At 45.0% G+C, this 21,122-nt stretch overlaps 1 protein-coding gene across 2 annotated transcripts in view; it reads left to right on the top strand.

The window, feature by feature from the left end:
- Positions 1–21,122, top strand: part of PDLIM1 (PDZ and LIM domain 1) — a 43,720-nt gene that overhangs the window by 14,656 nt on the left and 7,942 nt on the right. The window contains exons 3-4 of one of the 2 annotated variants that reach the window (XM_027899218.1): positions 6,695–6,779; positions 17,050–17,240. In XM_027899218.1, coding sequence (XP_027755019.1) covers positions 6,695–6,779; positions 17,050–17,240 — 276 coding nt within the window. Of the gene's footprint in view, positions 1–6,694; positions 6,780–17,049; positions 17,241–19,096; positions 19,899–21,122 lie in introns of those variants that run through there. The other variant, XM_027899219.1, reaches the window with a different exon arrangement.

Here is a 21,122-nt window from a genome sequence, read left to right as displayed (position 1 = left end):
AGATGTCTTGTGAAAGCATAAATCCTTAGTGATTTTTAAATTGTTAGCTGATGAATTTTAAGTATTTACTCATTTAAATGATTACTCAAGCTAAATGTTCTCTAACCTGCATTCAGAGTGGCAGCAAGGTTATGCCAGATAAGATTCTAGGCATAGGTCTGAGATCACATCAGGTGTTTCAGTTCCACAGAAGGATCAACACCATCATGACAGTGGAGACTTCGTTATGTGACTGTGCTGAGAATGTGAAAAGTGTATGTGGTTTCAAGAGCCAGTGGGTGAATTAATGATAGACAAATCTATAAAGGTTGATATATACAATGGAGGTATTTCTGCTGCACAAAGCCTTTAAGCTGCAAGTAGCTGGAGGCTAGGAGAGTGTTTATGGAAGTATTGTACTATGCTTATATTTTGGGGGGGCTCTTCTGTGAACCAAAAAAGCCTTTAAATGTGTTTGTACTCCAAATAGGCAATCCTCTTCTCTTTTAATGGTAGTCAAGCAGTTAAGATGTCTTCATGTTTGGCTGTACTAATGATTATTTAAGAGAAGTGTAATTATAGATAATTGAAAGGACTTAAACACTTCTGGTAAAGGAAATGCTGTTTGCACTGTATACTTGATTGTGTGTATCAACAGCATTCCAACGTTTCCTGTTTCAGTATTTTTCTTAATTATGGTAACAGTTGAAAAATATTTCAAAACAGATTGTAGGCAGGAAATCTAGTCTGTCTAACCCATGTCACCATTAAAAATACATCAAATTTCTAGCTGAAGAAAACATGCCTGGTCTGCTTTTTCACCCAAGAGTGCAAATCTCTTAATTTCCTAGGATTTAAAACTCAGCCACAAATTGTTTTCTCTGAATACTCTTTTTTTAAGTGGCCACTGCCACAGCTTTGCTGTTTGATGTGTGAACAGAGTTGGAAAGGTCTGTTTTCTGCCTCAAAAGTGGGTGTTCAACAATGTTGGTGCATATATCAAATTCCTGCTGAACTTAGTGTGTTGGGTAGCTCCCTGCTATTTTCTGAGCTTATGTTTGTTCATTCCTATTGCTTTTTCATTTAGAGAAATGTAGTTTTCAAGAAACCAAAGTAAAGGTTCCATTATTGTCTTCAACAGTATAAAATCAAGCTCAAGACAGTATGCTTCAGTCAACTCAAGCCCACCTGGTTGCTAAACTGAGAAATTCAGAGAGATTTTTAGAGCCTTTCCCATTTATAGGAACAATTAAGTTTGGGATCTTGAGTCTTTGAGAAGAATTACTCTTCTTTTACCTTTTCATTTTCTTTTGCTTTTGTTTCTTTTTTTTTCTTTAAATAGAGTGTGTGTATCACTGCACTGACATTTTGAGCAAAGTTTTGTCCCAGGCTGCTGCACTCCGTTAGTGGGGGTAAGCAGCAAGACATGTCCAAAATATAGGAGAAAGTTATCACCTTCCTGTGAAAATACAGTGTATTTTGGGTAAGACACTTGTTCTTACAAAGAACATTCAAAGAAAGGAAGGTGCAGGAGGAACAAATACTCCTACCAGAAAATGCACCTGGTAGCCAAAGATGCAGGCATCACCAGTGTCGGTGGAAATGCTCATGATGAATTTGACACAGAGCTCTGTTGTAGCTGCAGGTGTAGCAGCAGACAAATGTTCACTGCAGCACAGGTGAAAATTATTTCTGAAACAAATGGCTCTTTGCCTGTGGCTATAGTCTCCAAATGGGTGGTAGAACTGCAACCCTGAGGCAACTCAGAGATAAAGTATATATTTATATGTTGTTTTTTTTAAAAAAAGGAGTGCTCCTATAGTGGGTCTGTCCTTCCCTTTGAGTCTGGAGGCAGTTTGGGGGTGGTAGTAAGAGAGGAATATTTGTGAAAAGGGATTCCAAACATGTAATCTCTTGTTCGGCTCCTGCTGTCATTTTCCTCAAATTCCAAGCTGTTTTTCTGCAGCTCTTCTGCCAGCTTATAATATATTAATGCAGCTTTTTTGTTTGCAAAACAGTCTTTTAATTTGCTAAAAGTTCTGCCAAGGAGTGAAGCTATGTATTTGTTCTTTGAAAAGTGGGACTGGGGAAGTCAGATCTGCCACCAGCACATGTTAAATGCATTGTCAGAAAGGATCATGTGTAGATGCTTATGAAGAAGAAGAGAGCACATATGTGATGCCCCTTTACATTTCATTCAGTAGGTTCGGTTGCACTGTTGCTTGTTCCATGTGTTCCCAGATCTGAGCTGTGGGAACTAGCTGCACAAAGCCACAATAGGCTCAAATTTGTGTTCTAGGAAGTTCGTGGAATCCGTTGACTCATTTAGGTTTGCTTTTTTGCTTCCCTGCCAAGGAGAGTTTTCCAGTTTCTGTCATCTTACTAATAATTCTTTTGGCCCTGGGAAAAGCCAGCTGCTCAGTGTGCAGCTATATAAGGGCATGCAGGTTGCCTGACCCTGAGTTACTGCTCACAGCCTCTCCATGGCCAGTGTGGTGCTCCCAGTCCTCCTGGGTGCATGCCAGCAGCTTTTACTAACAACTGGCACATCCAGAGTGATTTTTGGCAAGTCAAGATAGCTATTTGTTGGCATTTTACAGACTTTTTGGCAAGGTAAAAATAGTTAACTCTGCAGCTGGCTTGAGGAAGAGCAGTGTGAGCCTGAGTGTCAGGTGTGTCTTATCTTTTGCAGCTCTGTAATGAACTTGCTTGTAATAAATTTCCGTTGCTTCTTCTGTGTAACTGTTGGTGTAAGTGGTTGTGTGAAATGCAAGAGGGCCATACATGGAGAAATTGCATTTGGGGCTCCCTGTCTCTAGGGAGTTGTGACTATCATTGCTGTTTGAACTGACAGTGGACTGCATGCAGCCCAGGTACAGTTCTACTTGCCAAAGTGAATGTGTCCATGAAGGGGTTGTTGCTAAAGGTGACTTCTCATGTTTAGGGCCAAGAGCATGTATTTTTCAGCTGTTGCAGCCAAAGGGCTGATTAAAAGGTATCTTCCTGGTAGCCTGAGAGCTCTTGTAGTTAGTTTCTAAACATTTTTAAAATGCCTGTCTAAAACTCTGGTGACATGATTGGTGGAAGATAAATTCTTTAGATATTTCCTCATTTTTCAGCTGGCAAACTTTGTGTTGCGAAAGAGACTTTTCAGTCTTTTGGGGTTTATTCTCTACTTTGGTTTCTTAATTGTGTCCATCCTAATGTTTGAAATGGGAATGTAGATGTGCCTTTCTTCTCTATGGAAATTACACAGTTCCTGGCACACAGAACTGGACCCTTGTTTTCCAGCTCTGAATTTTCCCTTGAAGATATGGCCTGACTTTTAACACAAAAAGCACTGGTAGCAAAATCTAGGCTCTCATAGTGCTTATTTATATTACACTGTGTTCAAGCCAAGTTGCTTGAAAAAGGTTGTGTTTCATAAATACCTCTTCAGATTCCTGCCTTGACTTGCACGCAGTTTCCTTCCTCCTCTTGATACCAGTACCTCCACATCCAAACTAGCATGGGAGAAATTTCTTTCTAAACTTGGATCTTAGTTTCTGTCTGGATAAAACAGCAAATGCATGGCTTATTTCCTGGCCCTGTCTTGGTTACTCTCTATTTTGTAGTAAGGAAACAGCATGTAAATGTAAACTCCAGACATGAAAAAGTTTGTATATCTATGTGTCTGCAATTAATTTGCTTGAAACTAATTCTCAGGCTTGTTCGTGTCATGTTTTTGTCTTCTCTGCCCTGTTTGAGCATTGTTCTCTGCTGGAGTCTCATTTGAAAGAATATGCATTAGAAACCATATTATAAAATCAATCATCAGTTTATCAGGAGTCTCTGAGGTACAGTAAGGATGCCGAAGCCTGCTGGTTTTTACCAGACAGGGTGGGATTCCCCAGCAGGCTGCTTGGGACAGCCAGCCCTTCCACAGGGGGTCCTCTCACCCAGATTTGGGAAAAAATCCTCCAGAAAGCCATTACCAGGAGCAGCCTGCTGTGAACTGGAAGCACTGTTACCAAGTTTGGGTTTGGCTATCTGCTCTGATGCCTGCTTCATATAAATAAGATGTGAAAATATATAGATAAGATACAAGCATGGTGAGTCTAATCTGCCCTGCTGCGGTGCCCACACTTCCCAGTGCTGCAGAAAATAAGCCCTGGGCCAGCAGTGAGACATAAGGTCAAGTTCTAGGTGCTATTTTTCTTCCCTCTGCCACCACTTCTGTAGAATTACAGGCATTGACACCAGGAGCAGAGCCAGGAAACCCTTGCTGAGAACTGGGACTGTAGTGGTCCTACCTAAAACCTACAGGCTGTGGGCTCCACAGGCCGTGCTGTGGGATGGACCACATGCCTTGAAAGGCCTGCTTGGTGTAAAGCCAGGGGGAGCAAAGCTGTCTCCTCTTTACAGTGTCACGGGGGCCATAAATGGGCTGTTGAGAGTGGCTGAGGGGCTCTACTGCAGTTGTTGTGAAGACAAAGGGAAGCTTTATCTTCCCTGCCTTAGAGGGACAGATGCATGGGCTGTTTAACCTTTCTATTTGGATAACTTTTTAAACTGGATTGAAAGTAAAACTTGGAGTGACCTTGCTGCTTCCATTTATATCCAGTGACAGATCAGAATGGCAGCAGGCTGGGACACAAACTTGAGCTATTTGCCTTGCTAATAAATAAGGGAGAAAAATCTGGTCAAAAACCCCGTTGGCTGCAGTAGTTGGCCATAGCTGCCTCCCCTGCACAGGAGACCAACATGCTGTGCCCCTCACTGAGTGAGGGGCAGTGGGGTGAGAGCAAGTGCCTAGGGGGAAATTTCTGTTCTGTATTCATACATTGGCCTGCTCAAGGCTTGATTTTTTCAGTATGAATAAAGCCTTCTGGTGCTTCTGAAAGCTGATAATATTAAACTGCTGTAAAAGAAAACACTACCTCAAAAGTTCTTGAATCACTGCTGTGAGAACTGGCACAGGGATGCTTATGCTAGAAATCAGCTGAAGTGTTTAACACTTTCTGAGCTGCTCTTTCATCTCCAGCTGAAGTCCACTTGCTTCTAGCCTGGCAGGGTGTTTGATTTCCGTATACTTTGCTATTTTTTCAAAGGAGATGAAACTTGGTCACACATGATCTCCAAACACTTCCAAGGAATAAGGCTTTGTATTGGTCAACAGGCTGCTCCCCTATGTGCAAATACAGTCTGCTGGTGCAAAATACAGCCATCCTCGAGATGGCTGTGACTTTGTGAGGCTTGATAGCCATAATCTGGGTAAAACTGCCAGTTTCTCAGGTACCTTAAAGCACAGGTTACTAGAAGCAAGGAGAGAGTGTGCATCATAGCTAAGACTGGGCTCTTTAAAAAATGTTGTGACTTTGGAGGGCTTTTTGAGTAATGTTGCAGACCAGACTGAGTTTATCTTGGGTAGCTCTATACTCTGTTTATCCATCCTTGTCAGTTTTAGATGTCTTTTCTGTTTCTAGTCTCTTTCTTTATTGGAAAGTCTCTTTCCAGTTACCCAATTGATTCTCAGTATAATCATTCCTGTTTTGCTAACTAAGTACTTAAATTATAACTGGTCCTAGATCCACAAATATCTGGGAAGTACATCTATCTGCAGTTTCAGATTCCGGAAGGGGCTCCTGTCAAAACAGGACATGGTTTTCAAACCTCATCCTAAGAGTTTATCAGGCATTTGGTTGCTGCGTGATGCAATATTTAGCATTGAACAACAGTTTTCATTCAGCAATACCGCAGTCACTCATTCCCTACTATTAAAAAGTTTGGGAGCAGTGGCACTTTTTAGTTCATTTGAGTTGCTAACTACTGTCTGTACTTCTGAGAAATGTACGTAGTATATGTTTCCTACAAAGTATCTCAAGCAAATCCAAGAACTCTACTTCTTCCTCCCCACTTGTTTGTCATTCTTTGGGACATAGCAAAATTCCAAAGTGATTATGGTAAAAGCAGTTGGTTTTAGTTGCAGATCTTGACTTGTGTTTCAGGCTGCTGTGAGTAATTGGGTCAGACCGCAGACCAGTAAAGGTTATGTAGACTTTCTCTGACACATGATGTCATTTCAGTTCTTAGTCCCATTGCAGGCTTGGATCTTTTTTTTTTTTTTTTTTTTTTTTTTTTTTTTTTTTTTTTTTTTTTTTTTTTTTTTTTTGGATAATTCCCAAAAGCCTCTGTTTTTTCAGCACGGATACCACTGTATAAATAAGAAGAAAACTCTGGAGACTTGAACCAGAAAGTATTTCTAGTTGATCTAAGGCAGTTTAACTTTAAAAAGAAAATGTTCTCTATATGGTCAATAGACACAAGAATCATTCCTCTCCCTGGCTACCTGTAAAAGCTGAAACACATAGCAATCTTAATTGTCTTATTTAAAGGATCTGCATCTAAGGAATATCCCCAGCTTCTGCTGTTGGGTAGCCCACGCTGCCTGGGTTGGAGCCTGTGCTTGGATGTGTTGCCCACAGACTCACAAAGGGTAAGCCAGGGCAGTCACTGCTGAGATCTTGTCTTTCTCCGAGGATCTCATGTGACATATCTAAGTCATCCGCTTTATGTGCCTAAAATGAGGCTGTCTACATCCCCCCTAAGGGGGATAGTGCTATATAGGAGAGACTGAGGAAACATTTGAAAATTTGATTATCTTTGAGTCTTTTAATAACAGCAGTGATGCTCACTGATGAAAACAGATTAACTATTCAAAATTTTTATGTTGCAGAACAGAGGCAAAAGTCTGGTCACCACTTGTAAGTGAGGAGGGAAAGACGCATCCTTATAAGATGAATCTGGCCTCTGAGCCTCAGGTAAGTGATGGAGTAACTGTATGCTCTTGTTCCTGCTTACTCCTATAAGAGCAGTTCCTGGCCTGATCCTCCAAGGAGCTGAGCATGTGTTGTTCCATTGATCCTGTTGGGGATTACACCCTGCCCCATACCGTCTAGGGGTCATGTGAACCTTGGAAACCTGGAGAGACAGGCTCCCTCCCTCATAGTGAGAAGCCTGCTGCTGTGAGAGCGAGTCAGATACCTTGCCAAGGGTAAGGTGTGTGGGTCAGGGGCATCCTCTGCCATCTGTATGCTCACACCTACCACGAGGCACAAAAGGCACCGTAGAACTGTGGCTCAGTAAATCATTGCTACTATTCTAAGTCAGTTGATTTTCATAGGTAGAAAAGTCTTGATTGGCAAGGAATATTTTTCAGTCTTACAGTGTTTTCTATTGGTTTGGATTTCCTTCTTTTACTAGCAGTCTAGCTGTGGAGGAAGTGGAAGAAAAATACTCGAGCCTGTTACGTTTTTATCTGTGTGGCAGATCTTGCAGCCTCTGTCTAGGAGGTTGGGGTTGTAACCTCTTGACAGCCTTGCTTCAATGGTCTGCTGCCTCTGTCAAGTAAATACAGTAATAACAGTGATCTGTGCAAGGGCATCACCTGGACTAGATTTAGAGGATTGCACTGCAAAAATCTATAATAACTACACTAAAATCAATGGTATTCGTCTGGATTTTCACTAGGGCAGTGACATGGATTCTGGCCCTAGCACACGTCCTCTGTGAGTCTTTCTAGCAAAATAAATAGATTATACAACTAGTTTGACTCTGCAATTATTTAAGCTCTAATATTGCTGTTTGGGTTGGAAAGAACCTGAAACTGAAACAGCACATGTGCAGCAACACGCTGCCCAGACCTTGGCCTGAGATCTGTCCATGCTCCCTTTCACATCGAGCTGCTCTGTGTTGCTTGGCTTGAGAATTCAGTGCGGCATTCTCCAGGTATTCCGTAACTCAGCCAAGGCACAGTGTGAGACTGAACCATTTGGACTTAGTTTGAGCTGGGGCCATGTGGTGACACCTGTCTGTGACACTGTTGAGCTGAGATCTGGTCTGTCTTCTGCTGCCCAAGTTTTGGAAATGCTCTGCTTCAGCCTTGAGTCTTGGAGACTATTTCTTGCCGAAGTAGTGGGGCAGAGTCAGCACTGAGGCTTTGTTTCTGTCATTTAATTCAGCAGGAGACTCGATCTTAGAGACTAATTTCCCAGCTCAGCCATTAACCAGAATTTAGCTAAATGCACTAAAATTAAACATAGGGCACAACACATGCCTCAACAAGGAGATTAAAGTAGCTCACTAAGTTTAGTTAACTTCAGCAAGAAACCTGATGCTGCAGCCCTCCTGTCACTTGCTGCCCCACCACTGCACTTTTCTTTCCAGTCCAGCCTGGGTCACTGGTTACATGTCCACTGCTGGTCAAGTACTGAACATAGGCTATTATAATTAACAGATGCCACCTCTTAAACTCACTTTCTATGGCAGTTTTAACCCTAATCAATGGCTTTCATTTAGTCAGCTGCCTTCTGTGTGGTGTGTTTGTATGTGAGTCAGCCCTGGACTCTTTCAGGGATCTTGCTGCGACTAAGAAAGAAGTATGGGTGAGAAAGACCAACCTTAACTCTAGTCTTGCCCTGCTTTCTGAAAGTCCAAGTAAAGGACTTCATGAAGGTCAGGCTAGTCAGGATTTAGCAATAATTCTGGTGGTGGAATATATTCCCTCCTGAATTCTAACCTCAGTCGTAGTCCTGTTCTAGCTCTGGCCATCGGATAGATATCCTCATACTGCTAGTTCTTAAGTATGGCACAACTGAATTTGTTGGTAACAACCTGTAACTGATTTGAGCAGGAGAATTTGATGCAAAACTGACATTCCAGACAATCCAAAACAGAGATTCCTGTTGCAAAGCTCTCTGATCAGTGACCCTTGTCTTACTGTTGTACTGAGAATCAGCTGTTGCCTGAAAATTAGGCTTTAACTCCTTCTGATGGCTGATACTAGAAGAGTTATTTCCTAGTGTAAAAGGAACATTCAAAATTCCACAGAAGTCTTGCCTTTTCTTCTTTCTTTCCTTAAAATTAGGCCAGTCAAGTCATTTGCAGTTGCCTGTATGAATTGGGCTTGCTGTTGTTCAGAGCATGGGCTTTCCTCCAAAGGGCATTGCCTGCCACATATTCAAACAGGAATTCAGCAGTGTGAGGGGACATGTATCTTGTCTCCAAACCACAAGCTCCTATTTACTCTTACTGCACAACAGTGCCCAAACATCCTAATCTGCTCTGCCAAAGTGTGAACACCATCAACTTTTAAGGTGTTGGGTTTTTTGTTTGGTGGGCTGTTGTTTGGCTTTTTTTCTTTTAAATATACCCATTTCCTTTTTTAGTAGCTGAGTGCAGCAGGTAAGGTTTGTAGTGAGGTCTGTCTGCTTGGAGCATGAAATCAGCAGAGCAGCTGGCTCCTACCAGAAACTGTGGCAAGTGTTGGCCAGGTTGCTGTGGGGCTGTGCCTTTGCAGCATCAGCAGGGGTTTTGACCAGGCCTGCTGCACATCAGCAGTAGCAGAGGGCAGAAGATGCTGTGTATATATATACCAACATGGCAAACTGCTATGAAGTTCACCACAAAGATGCTGATCTCATTTTTCCAACAGGATTGGTTGAAGCTGTGAGTAGAGCTGAATCTTTGAAGGCAGTGCTGAGCTGTTAAGTTTTTTTTAACTTACTGGCCAGTGAAAACAGTATATTTTCTTTCCTTGGCATCAGTCTTGTGCAGAACACTTATTAACTCACTTACCAAGGAAAATAGGATACACTAAGTCCAAGGGGTTCGCTGAAGTCCTTATCGTCTGACAGTGGTTGTCACTGGCTTTGCACATAGCCTTTTGAATGCAGACATATAATCATACCTGTGAATAGCCTTACATCAGGCTGAAGGAAAAAAAAAATAAGCTTTTAAACCTTTGATGTAGAAATTGGACTGTAGTTATTCAGATGTGTTCAAACCTTTCTTAGAATTAATGTTTGTTGCCTCTCCTACCTTCAGTGTCCTAAAAAATATTTCTCACATTTGTCCGCTTTCTTTTTCATCTTCCTATTTTATCAGTGCAGTTACTAGATCTTGCAAAAAATCTTGCAAAATAATTTTCAGTTTGTCTGAAGAACTGTATGACTACCTAGATCACTTTTAAGATCGCTGCTTACACATTTTTTTACCCAATTTGAAACAGACTATTTCTTTACTTCTGTAATCCTTTTGGAGGCTGACATTTGGTGACGTGCTGCGTCATCCCTGTTGAAGTGTTTTCCCTTATTTGGAATGTAAGTTCAAGATACTTTTATTTGCCTTTGGAAAACAAAAAGGCATTCTGCAACCTCCCATGCATTCCCCGAAGTTCTGAATCCAAAGACTGACTTCATTGTCTAAGCTGACCTTTGCCCATGCAGCCCTATTATTATTTCATTGCCATTATCCTCATCCTTCTAAATTAATTTAAACTGAGATAAGTGACAAAATCGCATTTCATCAAAAAGTGCAGCAGCTTATTGGTGGTGATGGCTCAGGAGCTGAGGAAGCTTTGTTTTAGTGTGACCATGGCAACATTAGAGGAAGGAAATGACGGTTTCTTAGTGTATTTACTCAGTTATTTCACTTGCCCTTCTCACCCAGCTCCTAAAGGCAATCACTCTCATCACAAGCATTTTCCCATCAAGAACTTCTCACCACAGTGGGAAAGATTAAAATAACATGTCTACCTCTCCCTTCTGCATAATGTTTCTTGAGAAAAGTGATCTCAGCAAGAGAGAACAAGTTACTTGGTGACTAAGAAGGTAATTTTAATTGCTTATGATACTGACCAGAGACCAGCATACCTTTTAGAGTCAGATGTGTGCTCTGGTGATCCTGGGCCAGGCATTAAGCTCTGGACTCATGCACTGGTGTGCATGGCTGTGTTGCTCCTTGATAAAATAAACAATAAAACTCTATACCCTCTGACTGTGTAGTGTCTTGTCAGAGCTGGACTCTGTGGGAGAAGGTATCTGTTTTAGCTGAGTGAGCTAATGCCAGGAAAGAGCTGAGAGAGTCCAGCAGCAGGGGCAGTGAACACCAGAACTATTTCCAAATAAACTTTTCCAGCTCCCTGAAGACCACATACCCCATACCCCATTTGCAGCAAGGCACAGGTATTAACACCAGCCCTTGAGAATGTCTGTGAAAACTCTTGGTTTGAGATGGATAGATCAGCTTCTCTTAGCCACAGAAGGTATGGGCTTTCAAACACAAGGAAAGCCCATTGTTTTGTTGTTTGGGTTTTTTTTTAAGAGAAATATGCAGAGGAGCGCTGAAGGTGAATCAGTGTAGTTGTAGGATGAGAGAGATAGACAGCCACTTCTGTCTTCCCAAGACTTCTTAAAAGTACCTGTCCCATGCTCATCCTTATCCTTGCCGAGTGATGTCATTGTTTCCATCTTATGTATTTTATTTCCTTGGATACGAAGAAGGCAGGGGCTATAGAAACTGGGTGTGTGGCTGGCTTGGCTTTTGATAAGGTCTTGCACGTTTGGGCAATGCATGAAGCAATAAATATATAAAGTAACAACAGTGTGTTTCAGACAGGGAACTGTGCTGGCATATTGCAACCTGCTGGTTTTGGTTAAAAGGGGTTACTGCATGGGTGTGGAATGTGTTAGGGACGTGAAGGGAGAAGATGTGGGAAGCCAGTCTTGTTGTTTCACCCCCTACAATAACAAACCCCCAAACCCTTCCTAATTTCTAATCAGATTTCAAAGCATTGCAAAAGATCTTTCCATAGCTGAAAAACCCCAAACAATAACAGAGGGAGAGGTGAAAGGAAAGGCACTTTTTAATACTTGTGTTTACAGCTGATGAAACATAGCATGGGGTAGAGTTTGCCATGAAGATGTCCTCTTCTGAGCTGTTGCTGCATGTTTGGCACAAGCAGCCTCCCTCCCCGGCACGCCAGCTGGGCATGAGCATTTGCTCATGGGTGGCTTTGCAAGGGCAAGGATGGAGCTGAGGGTTTGCCTGCTGGTCTCTGCTCTCCTTCCCTGCCTGCAGGACCAGAATGCTCTTGCTCCCTGAGGTTTGGTCTGGGGCCTGCTTTCTTAGAGCTGAGTAAACATTTATACTGAGAGATGTTTAATCATATTTCCTTTTGGCGTGGCTCTCCAGGTGTGCAATCCAGCATTGCTGGCCCCGAGCCTCCGGGTTCTGACTTGGGATGCAAAAACGTCCCGCATTTCTGGGGCCCTATAGGGCAGCGAGTTTTGCTGGCTCACTCAGCTGCTCCAGGGTTGGGGAGCTGCTCTGTGGGGCCGTGGAGGCTTTCGTTTTTCCTTGCAACTGCAGGCCCTGGGCGCTAATTTTTTTTTGTTTGTTTTTAATTTGTAACATGAGGTCAGAGTGAATCCCCCCACTCCAAGAGCTGGAGCTTTAGGAAATAACTGTGCTGGCCAGTCTCCAAATCATTACTCCACATCTGAAACTAATTTTTGGTGGCTTCAGGCAGCCCCCTGCTTTGTATTTGTCCTGCCTTTCCTCTGGGGACTGCGGAGAGGTGATCTGGGAAGGGGCAGGGGACAGCCAGGGGAGAGAGGGTTCTGTAGGTGTGGTGGCAGCAAGGCAGTAGCCAGCACCTCTGAGGCCCTAGCCCTGCTGGCTGCCTTCAGGCTGTGCTGTGGGGAGAGGAAACCCCACTAAACAGGAGAGGCTGTCTGACCCCTCACATCTTGGTTTAGTTTATTTAGTGAGTATATAAAGCCTCCAGTTTCCTGTTTTTGGTGGTGGTGAGATCAGAGCAGCCAGGATGGCCTTGGACATGTCACTACAGGGTGGAAGGGTGCCAAAAGCCCACCCTCACCCCAGTCTACCCCCAACCTGCCCAAGGGCACACAAGGCCGTGGAGGTGTCCAGGTGGCTTTGTGCCCCTGGCTCGTGGGATGAGCCCCAGCTTAGCTGATTGAGGTGGCTCATCCTGGACTGGTTGTCTACCTGTCTGCCTCGCTCACAGCTGGGAATTTCTCAGGAGTCCCACATCCCAGTTTCTGGTACAAACGGGTCCCGTGGTGGTAGCCATGTCAGTCGTTGGTGTAGGGTGAAGAGGAAGCCGCTGCCCACGCCATGAGCTGCTGGCTGGCCCCAGGCACAGAGGTGACAGCTGATGTAGTTACGGGATTTTCACAGGCTGGGCGACAGTGTCACCAAGCATGGCCTGAGAGGGAGGAAGGGGCCATTGTTTTCCCAGAAAATTCCCCATGACGCAGCCTGCAGCCAGTGCAGTAGGAAATGCTGATCTGCTTCCTGCCCCGGCACAGGGATATTTTCCCTGTCCCCCCAGCCTGGTACCTTTGCTGGCAGCTCTCTGCCAGCAGGGCTGGAGTGACAGTGGTGAAGCCCCTTAGCACCCAGCTGGAACGGCTGTGGTGCAGTGTCCACATCTGCCCCCCGAGAGGGCTGCTGCCACTAACAGCCGGCACCCAGAAAACTCATCTGGCAGAAGATGAGCATATTTAACCCAAAGCTGGAATCCTACAAACCTTGTTTGTCCTTGGGGTTGAGAAATAGCTTTTTCTGTGGGATGGGAGGATTGGCACTGGTGCCCGGAACACATGGTTTTGTGCTCCAAAGCCACTTGGAGCTTGTTCTTTTAGGGGAGGTAATTTCAGGTAGGGAGAGGACTGTTGAAGGAATGGCTAAATTTTAAAGTGAGAGTTCAGAAGCAGCTAGCAGAGAGGTTTGTGCAGTTGCTAATCTATTTTACCTTGATCTGGCTACTCTGCCAGCCCCTCTGGAGACATACCTCTGCAGAGGAAGGAAGGGAGCAGGACTAGTGTCTGTGCAGACAAGACAATTCAACTATCATATTATCAGTTTATATGGTAAAATATTGCTCTTGGATATGCAGCCTGGGGGATTTGGAGCTTCCATATCGCAGCTTCAGACCGAAATAGCCACTGTCAGTATCCCTGTCTGCTGCTGACTGCAGCCCGCTGCAGACAGGGCTGGCATAAGGGGACTGAGGCAGCACCATGGCTTGCAAGGAGGGTGAGGCAAGTGATTCAGATCTGCCTGCAGGTGCCAACCAAAGATATCTCTGAGGAGATCTAATGTTAGTCACAGTCCTCTGTACTACTGTCAAAGAAAGAGCAGGTCATGTCCTGACTGGATAAGATCATGTCCTTTTTGTCTGACTGCCTGTTCTTCCTTTGCAAACAGACTGTTGCTTACTGCTCTTGCAGTGTGTGCCACAGCCTTAGAGACGCTGCAGATTCCAGGCACCTCAACTGCATAAACCAGTCCCCACACATACACAGAGTATAGCAGCATTTTTGTACTAACATTTTTCACTTGCCTACTGGTGGACAGGTTTTTGGGAATGTCACATATCTGACTTTTTTTCCAATACTAAGTCAGAGACTCTCACATAAGCACATGATTCCAGAAGCTGGGGCTTTAACAAAACTGCTGCACAGCACAGGGCCTGGATGGCAGTTCTGGAAAATCCCGGGGTAAATATATTTGACAGTGAAAACATATTATCTTTTGATCTTGGGATCATGAAAGCACTTGTTCTTTGCAAATTCCTTCCACAGCTCAAGCAGAAAGAGCAGCGTGGCGTGACAGGAAGTGCTGGAGAATTTGGATTATCCAAATGACCTTTATTATGTTACTGCTCTTGTAATACTTGTCTACAGACTCCTGGGTTATACACCTTCAGCACAGTTCTCCAGATGGGATTTTTCTATTCTAATCTTCAGACACCTCCTTTTGCACCAATTTCTCTGTTTAACCATTATAAACTCCCTTATGGTCAATGACCTTTGTCCACCCGAGAGCTACTACAGATGTCCTGATACTTTCGAAAGCTTCATTTGTGGTCTTAGATGTTACTACACAGCAGAAAACCTACCTTGTGGCCAAAAGTAGGCCAGGAGCTCCTGTGTGGATTCTGAGCCTGAGTGCATGTTGCAGTTCTTGGAGTCAAGGTTGTAATGTGGTGTCAGTCTCTCTTCTCTGTCTAGCTGCCTTATTTTCTGAACACTTGTAGGAAGTTAAGGATCCTTGAGGCCTTCATCACTATCAAACTGATTTGGGCTTGGCTGACAAAGGTGGATGTGGAAATGTGCCCATGTGCATGTGGGGTATGTAATTGAGATGCTTTACTTAGGAAACCAGAATTAAAAAAAAAAAAATACTGTAAATTACCTTTTCTAATTCTTGGATATTACTTAAATGTTTCTGCAATATATTTCGTGACGTGTTTTCAACTTTGAGCCTATTTGACCTAAGAGTTTAGCCCCCTTAGCCTAAATGTACTGTCTCAGTCTTTCATTAAAGCGACTATTTATGTGCACGTCTGTAACCCTCTCCCATTCGTGGCCTCCAAATGGTGGGCTAGCATGTATATTTAATGCTGATATCAGATAATTTTTCCCCATGGTGTGATATACAGGCTTAAGTAACTTTTTTTTCTTTTGCTGAAATCTACACTTTTGCCATGGGAAAAGACTGTTTTCATAAGTACTGTTCTGTGGTTTGAATGCAATTGAAACAAAGGGAGATTAGCTAATTACTCCAGAGTCTTTTTTCCTTTGGTGTGTGGGAAAGCTTCATGGCTGACATCCATACACATTGGCCAGAAAGCCATGGGAGAGCAGCCCTGTCACCCCACACCTGAACAACTTGAGCTGCATTTCAAATGACTTGTAACTAATGAGTGTGTTTGGATCCATGCTGCTCTTCTCTGAGGGATCCTGTGCATTGCTTGATGCCATAAATAGCATTTGAATGCCATGAAATTAGATGACTCCCATCTGTCAGTCTGGGAAGGCTATCCAGCTGCCTAAGGAAGTCTGGGGACATAAAAGTGATTTAAAGAAAAATCTGTAGGTGGATTTAGTCATACTTTTTTCTGGAAACTGTTTATCCTATAACTGTATCTCTATCAAACAAGCGCTGTGAGATGTTCATAGGGTGGTGAAGGCTCACGTCATTGCTGTAAAAGTCAGTGCCTGTATAGAGTGGGAGTGGGAACTGGCTGTGTTAATTAGAGCTGGGAACCATGGGCCCAGCACACTAAGAAGTGCCCTGTTTCATCCTATGCCATTGGACATTAGCCCTGTGTTGAAGCCATGCCAGATCTTTACAGCTGGCTGAAACATTTCAAAAAGCATGTTTTGGTGCCATCTTTTAGCCCTCCATATCTCAGCCACCTCTGTGACTGTTAGTCCTTTCTTATGCCCGCTCTAGTAAGGCCCCCTTGTACTTTCTGCTTGCTTTGGTCAAGTATCTTCTCTGGGGAGAAGTAAGCCCTGGATGTTATCTCTACCCTAAGTCTGCCAATTCCCAGCCTGCTGAACTGGTGTTGGGGCTTAGAAATATCCCCATTTTTGTTAGCAGTGTCTGTGATTAAGAGTCTTACCTTGTGTCTTATTTAACATGGATTTGCTCCTTATTAAGTCATAGCCATATTTTTAAGTATACACTAATACTGCTGAGAACCTCCAGTTTGCAGCAAACCCAGAACATCTGGGTGATATCTTATACTTCTGATGCTGAAGAAGTTGCTGACAGTTAGCTGTCACTGCCTGTGGACAGTCTTTTGTATTAACAATGGTCATTTTCCCACCTTTATTTTGGCAATTTAATGTCCAGAAATTCCAAAGTTGCTCATCAGAGAGCTGTGAACCCCAGACTTAGCTGAAGGAGCAGGGATGCTCCAGAGCACTTGTAGTAATGGCAAATCCCTTCTTTTTGGGTTGCCCTTATCTAAGAGAAGCCAAATTTTCAAATGTCATTGAGCAGTGCTCCTCTTTCTGCCCCTCATCTTCACTTTTCCATAGAAATCAGCCCTCCTCTCAGGAATTGCACGAAATGCTTAAAATCTATAGTCTTGCATGAGAAGGTAGGTCTTGTGGCTTATCATAGGCTTGGAGGAGTTCCTAGGTGTGTGGCACCTTGAACTAATAGCTCTGGCAGTGTTTCTCAGCTTTTATGTTCCCAGTTTGTCAACTCTGAAATGTTGTGAAGGTGGTCATGAAACCCTCCAGGATGGGCCCTCATGACGTGTGGAGGATGCTCACCTGCTTTGGTGGTTGTGGTCACCTGTTCCTCAGCTGACACCACACGCAAAGGCCACCAGTGCAGTTGCTGCTTGCTCCAGGCTGCCCTCTCACATCCACCTGCATGCCTGAGCACCTCTGATTTTTGCCTCTGCTCCTTTGCATGCAGGAAATAAGGCACATAGGAAGTGCACACAATCGGAGCGCAGTGCCCTTCACTGCTGCCACAGCTTCTGCCCCCAGAGTGATCACTGCTCAGTACAACAGCCCAGCAGGCCTCTACTCCTCAGAGAACATCCAGACCTTCAACAGTGCAGTGGAGTCAAAAACATCACCTGGGGCCCCGGAGCCTACCAAGCCGTAAGTACCTTCTTCGCCTCCCATCCTTCTCTGGGCCTCCAGGGGAAAGGCTTCAGGAGACACGAGTTTGCTGTGACAGCACCAATTTGTTAACCCGGAAAAGTTCTCTTTCAGATCAAGGGAAGTAGCAGAGGCACAAGCATGGATGTTGTTCCCAGGGGCACGGCTTGGAGGAGTGGGGATCGTTTGATGAGATGCAGAAATGAAATTAATGCTGTTGTGTTTCTTTGTTTAGCAGAGACCGACGCAGTTTCCGCGTGCGTTCAGCATGACATACCAACCTGCTGGTCTGAACAGGTGCCTGATAGCTTGTTATGAGCACTTTGTAAAGTTAGTGTTTTGTGCCGGCTTTGCTGCAGTACTGGGCAGGAAAGGTACCAACTAGCGCAGGAAGCACACCCGTCCCCTGTTCCTGGCTAGCCTGGGATTCATAAACAGGCTCTGGCACAGTTAGGGTATTTCTGTGTTTTATTGGCAAACTTTGCTTTCCACTTTAAAAGTAGCTGAAACATTCATACCTGTGTGAGTGATTTTATGTGTGAGATTGAAAAGGGTCCCGACCTTAAAACGGCCTGTTGATTTTTGTGTTTGCATCTGAGCCTCACTGAAGACATCCTAGAAGTTCAAAGTTTCCCTTTTTTCGTTGGAGGTAATGAACCAGGAGCTGTCTGAAATCTTTCTGGCTGTGTTGGTCAGGCTACTTAACTGCCCTAATTCTCTGCATTACAATGTCAAACTGCTTGGAAGACTTTGGCCACTTTTACGATAAAAGCTGCAATACCAGTGCTTTCAGTAATACTCAGCTAAATTTCTGACTTGTGAATGGAGAGACAAAAGTAACTTCAGCCTCTGCTTTTGCAGGGTACAAAGATCTGAGATTGTGGTTTAACACAAGCCTGAAAACTTGCCCCTGGACTGAAGCTGGCCCCTTGCATTGGCAGCCCTGTCTGCAACATAGTCCCTTCTAGGCAGAGTTACAGTGCTGCAGTCAGCAGACAAGGTGACAGATTGTTTCTCATTTGCTTCTGGTAGACTCAGCAACCTCATTCAGGGGCTGAGCATGGGCAAGAGCAGGACAAGCAAAGTCTGACTTTGCGTTAATCTGATGGGACCACCTGGCAGTCAAATAATACCTCCGGTCTAGTGTGGAGTCCCCTCCAGGTCAGAGCACTTTCCTGGAAGCCAGGTAGATTTGGCTGGAAACTTGTGGCTGATCCCTTTTTCTTTCAGGGATCAGCAGATAAGTGGGTTCCTTCTGGTGCTGTGGCTCCCTGTACTCCTTCTAACAGGAAGGTCCATTGCCAGCCCTGCTGCATGTGGGGCACATGGCATCTCCTTAATCTTTTCCTTGCTGAAACACAGAAAGTTGCAAAGGAATGCTGGGGGAACTGTGGATGAAGCCTTGGATGCTAATATGCTTTTGTTTACAGTGTCACCAAAAGCAAATGAATTGCTGCCAGTTTTCAGTGGGAGCCAGGGTCCTCAGCCTGCCACTAAAACCCTGCTGTAGTCTCCCCACTGCACAAGCACAGGAGGTTCTCCCTTCACACAGCCTTCCAGCTGCCATTAAATTCCTGCCCATCTGTTTTTCTGAGTTATTTGATACATGGCTGTCCTTGCTCTGGGTTTACCTGACATTTATCTGCATCCCCATCCTATACTCTGCAGATACACAGCCTATCTGAACCTGGCAGCTTGATGCTGCCACTGCACATGGTGACATGATTGGGGACCCAGGCCATGCTTTGTCCTTAAAGGGCATGTGATGTAAATGCAGGGTTGGGGTACATACAGAAAAAAAGGTAAACATCTCCACCAGATTTGGTGTCACAAAGCAGGCAGGAAGGGAAGGAAGGGAGAAGCCCTGCTGCTGAGCACATCTGTTTTGGGATGGGAGGTGAGGTTGCCTGTCAGAAGGACACCCAGGCAACTTTGGGAAGAGCAGCAATGAAGGTGGCATTCCTTGTCTGGACAGTGGGACCGTGAATGTGTGCGCAGGGAGCGAGTGCATAGTGAAACCCCTGCTGCCACGTGTTCATGCTTACAACCCCTGCATTTGCTCATCAGTAGAGTGCTTGCATTTTAGTTTTTGTGTGGACACACCTGGAGTGCGAGACCAGAACTGCAGCATTAGCTAGAAGCCTTTAAAGTCATATATTCAGTGGGTGTCCTTCAGACAGTATTCTGCAGCCGCTTGATGGCTTGGACTATTTGGTTTTATCCTTCATTAATTTCTTTTTTCTTTCCTTTCTTCCTCCTGCGCGTTTTTCCCTCAATTCCACAATGTAATCTCCAAATGAACCCCCAAACAAACGCAACTGTCACTGCCCACGCGAACACGTGGGGCCGTAGCCGCCCCTTGCCAGCGGGTGCGATGCAGGCTCCCGTCGCCTCCGTCTATAACCCTCTGCAGGCACAGAGCTCCAGGTCACCACAGCGGAGGCACAGCACCTCCTCCGTCCCCAGCCAGGTCCGAGTGGGGCCTGAGCAGCTGAAGCACGCGGCCCAGGTCTGTCCCAACAGCCCCGTGGAAGTGGAGGTGCCAGGACTCAAAGTGCTGCACGTGCAGTTCAATTCTCCCCTGCAGCTCTATTCGCAGAGCAACATCATGGACACTCTACAGGGGCAAATCTCTTCTGTTAGCCCTGATTTCCCCAGGTAACCTGTCCACTGCCTCTGCAGCCAGATCAGCACATCTGCTCATCCACATTTTGGTGTCCACGAGTCTCTCGTCCGTGTCTGTGGCTCATGGCATTGGCCAGTCACAAGAAAACAGCATTTACATTTCACCCTTTCGACATTAGTGCATGACTCTTCACAGGAGCTTTGTTTGCGTTTTGTCTGTGCCCAATGCTGTGGGAAGCACCAAAACATGGCTTTAGCCTGTCAGTGTGTCCATTGCCCCTGCACACCCTCACAGCGGGGTCTGATGGCTGGTGTCTTTCCTGGAGGAGCCATCTGCAGCAGATGGGTTTGATGAGAGTAGGAGAGTGCTTTATCCTGAAAGCTAGTGTTCCTCCTGCAATTAAAATGACCGTTGTTGTTTGTGACTGGCAGGTGCTGCCACATGACTTTGTTCTTTTGTTTCACTGACCATGGAGTTTGTGCTGGGCATGTTTCATTTCAGGCTGAAGCAGGTACCTGTGGTCTCCATCTTTGGCTGATAACACTCATGGGTTTGAAAGAGCACCAGGCAAGTGGAGGGCCCAGTCCGTGTTCCCACCCTTGCTTGCTTGTCTGCAGAGGTTGTTGCAGCACAGGCTATCTCCTTGCCCGTAGGAGTGAAGGATGCTCAACATGCTCTGAGGTTTACAGGACCTGCAGAGAGCCTCAGCATCACAAGGCCTGGGTGCTCTTTGATGTTTGCTTTGTGGAAGTTGGGAACCCCCTGGCCCATGCCTCTGAGTGACAGGCTACAGGGTTCTACAGGGACGACTTCAGTATCAAGATAGGTGAAGCAGAAGGCACGTTTAGCTATCTCACAGGAGGTCTCCAGTCAAGGCTGAATTGTTAACCTTCAGCAGAGTTACCCCACTGTGAGACCAAGCAGTTTGCAGCTGTGTGACGTCATCTAGGGAGGTGTTCAGTCCCGTGGCGTTTATGGGACAGAATGAAAGGACGCAGTCAGATCTCGTCTCCTTGGCTGCTCCCAGTCCCCTTCTGGGTTGACCACTATGTAGTTCAGAGCAGAAAAACTGCTGTTCTCATCCATGGACCCACATAGCCAAGCTTTGCTGCGTGCCAGCAGCCTAGAGATAGTGGGAGTCTGAGGATTTACTCCTTCCTTGTCACTCAGTGCAGTTACTTGATGTAAGTAAGTCACTGCTCTGGCCTATAGTCAGTTGTGTGCATGCCAGAAGTGGTCACACTGCTGGCTGGCTG

The sequence above is a fragment of the Empidonax traillii genome, unplaced genomic scaffold (genome assembly GCF_003031625.1).
Source record: "Empidonax traillii isolate 1590-97213 ecotype Southwest subspecies unplaced genomic scaffold, ASM303162v1 scaffold651:size361119, whole genome shotgun sequence".
NCBI classification, from domain to species: Eukaryota; Metazoa; Chordata; class Aves; order Passeriformes; family Tyrannidae; genus Empidonax; species Empidonax traillii.
The sequence above is the reverse complement of the archived record's forward strand: the minus strand, read 5'-3'. Positions and strand labels throughout refer to the sequence as shown.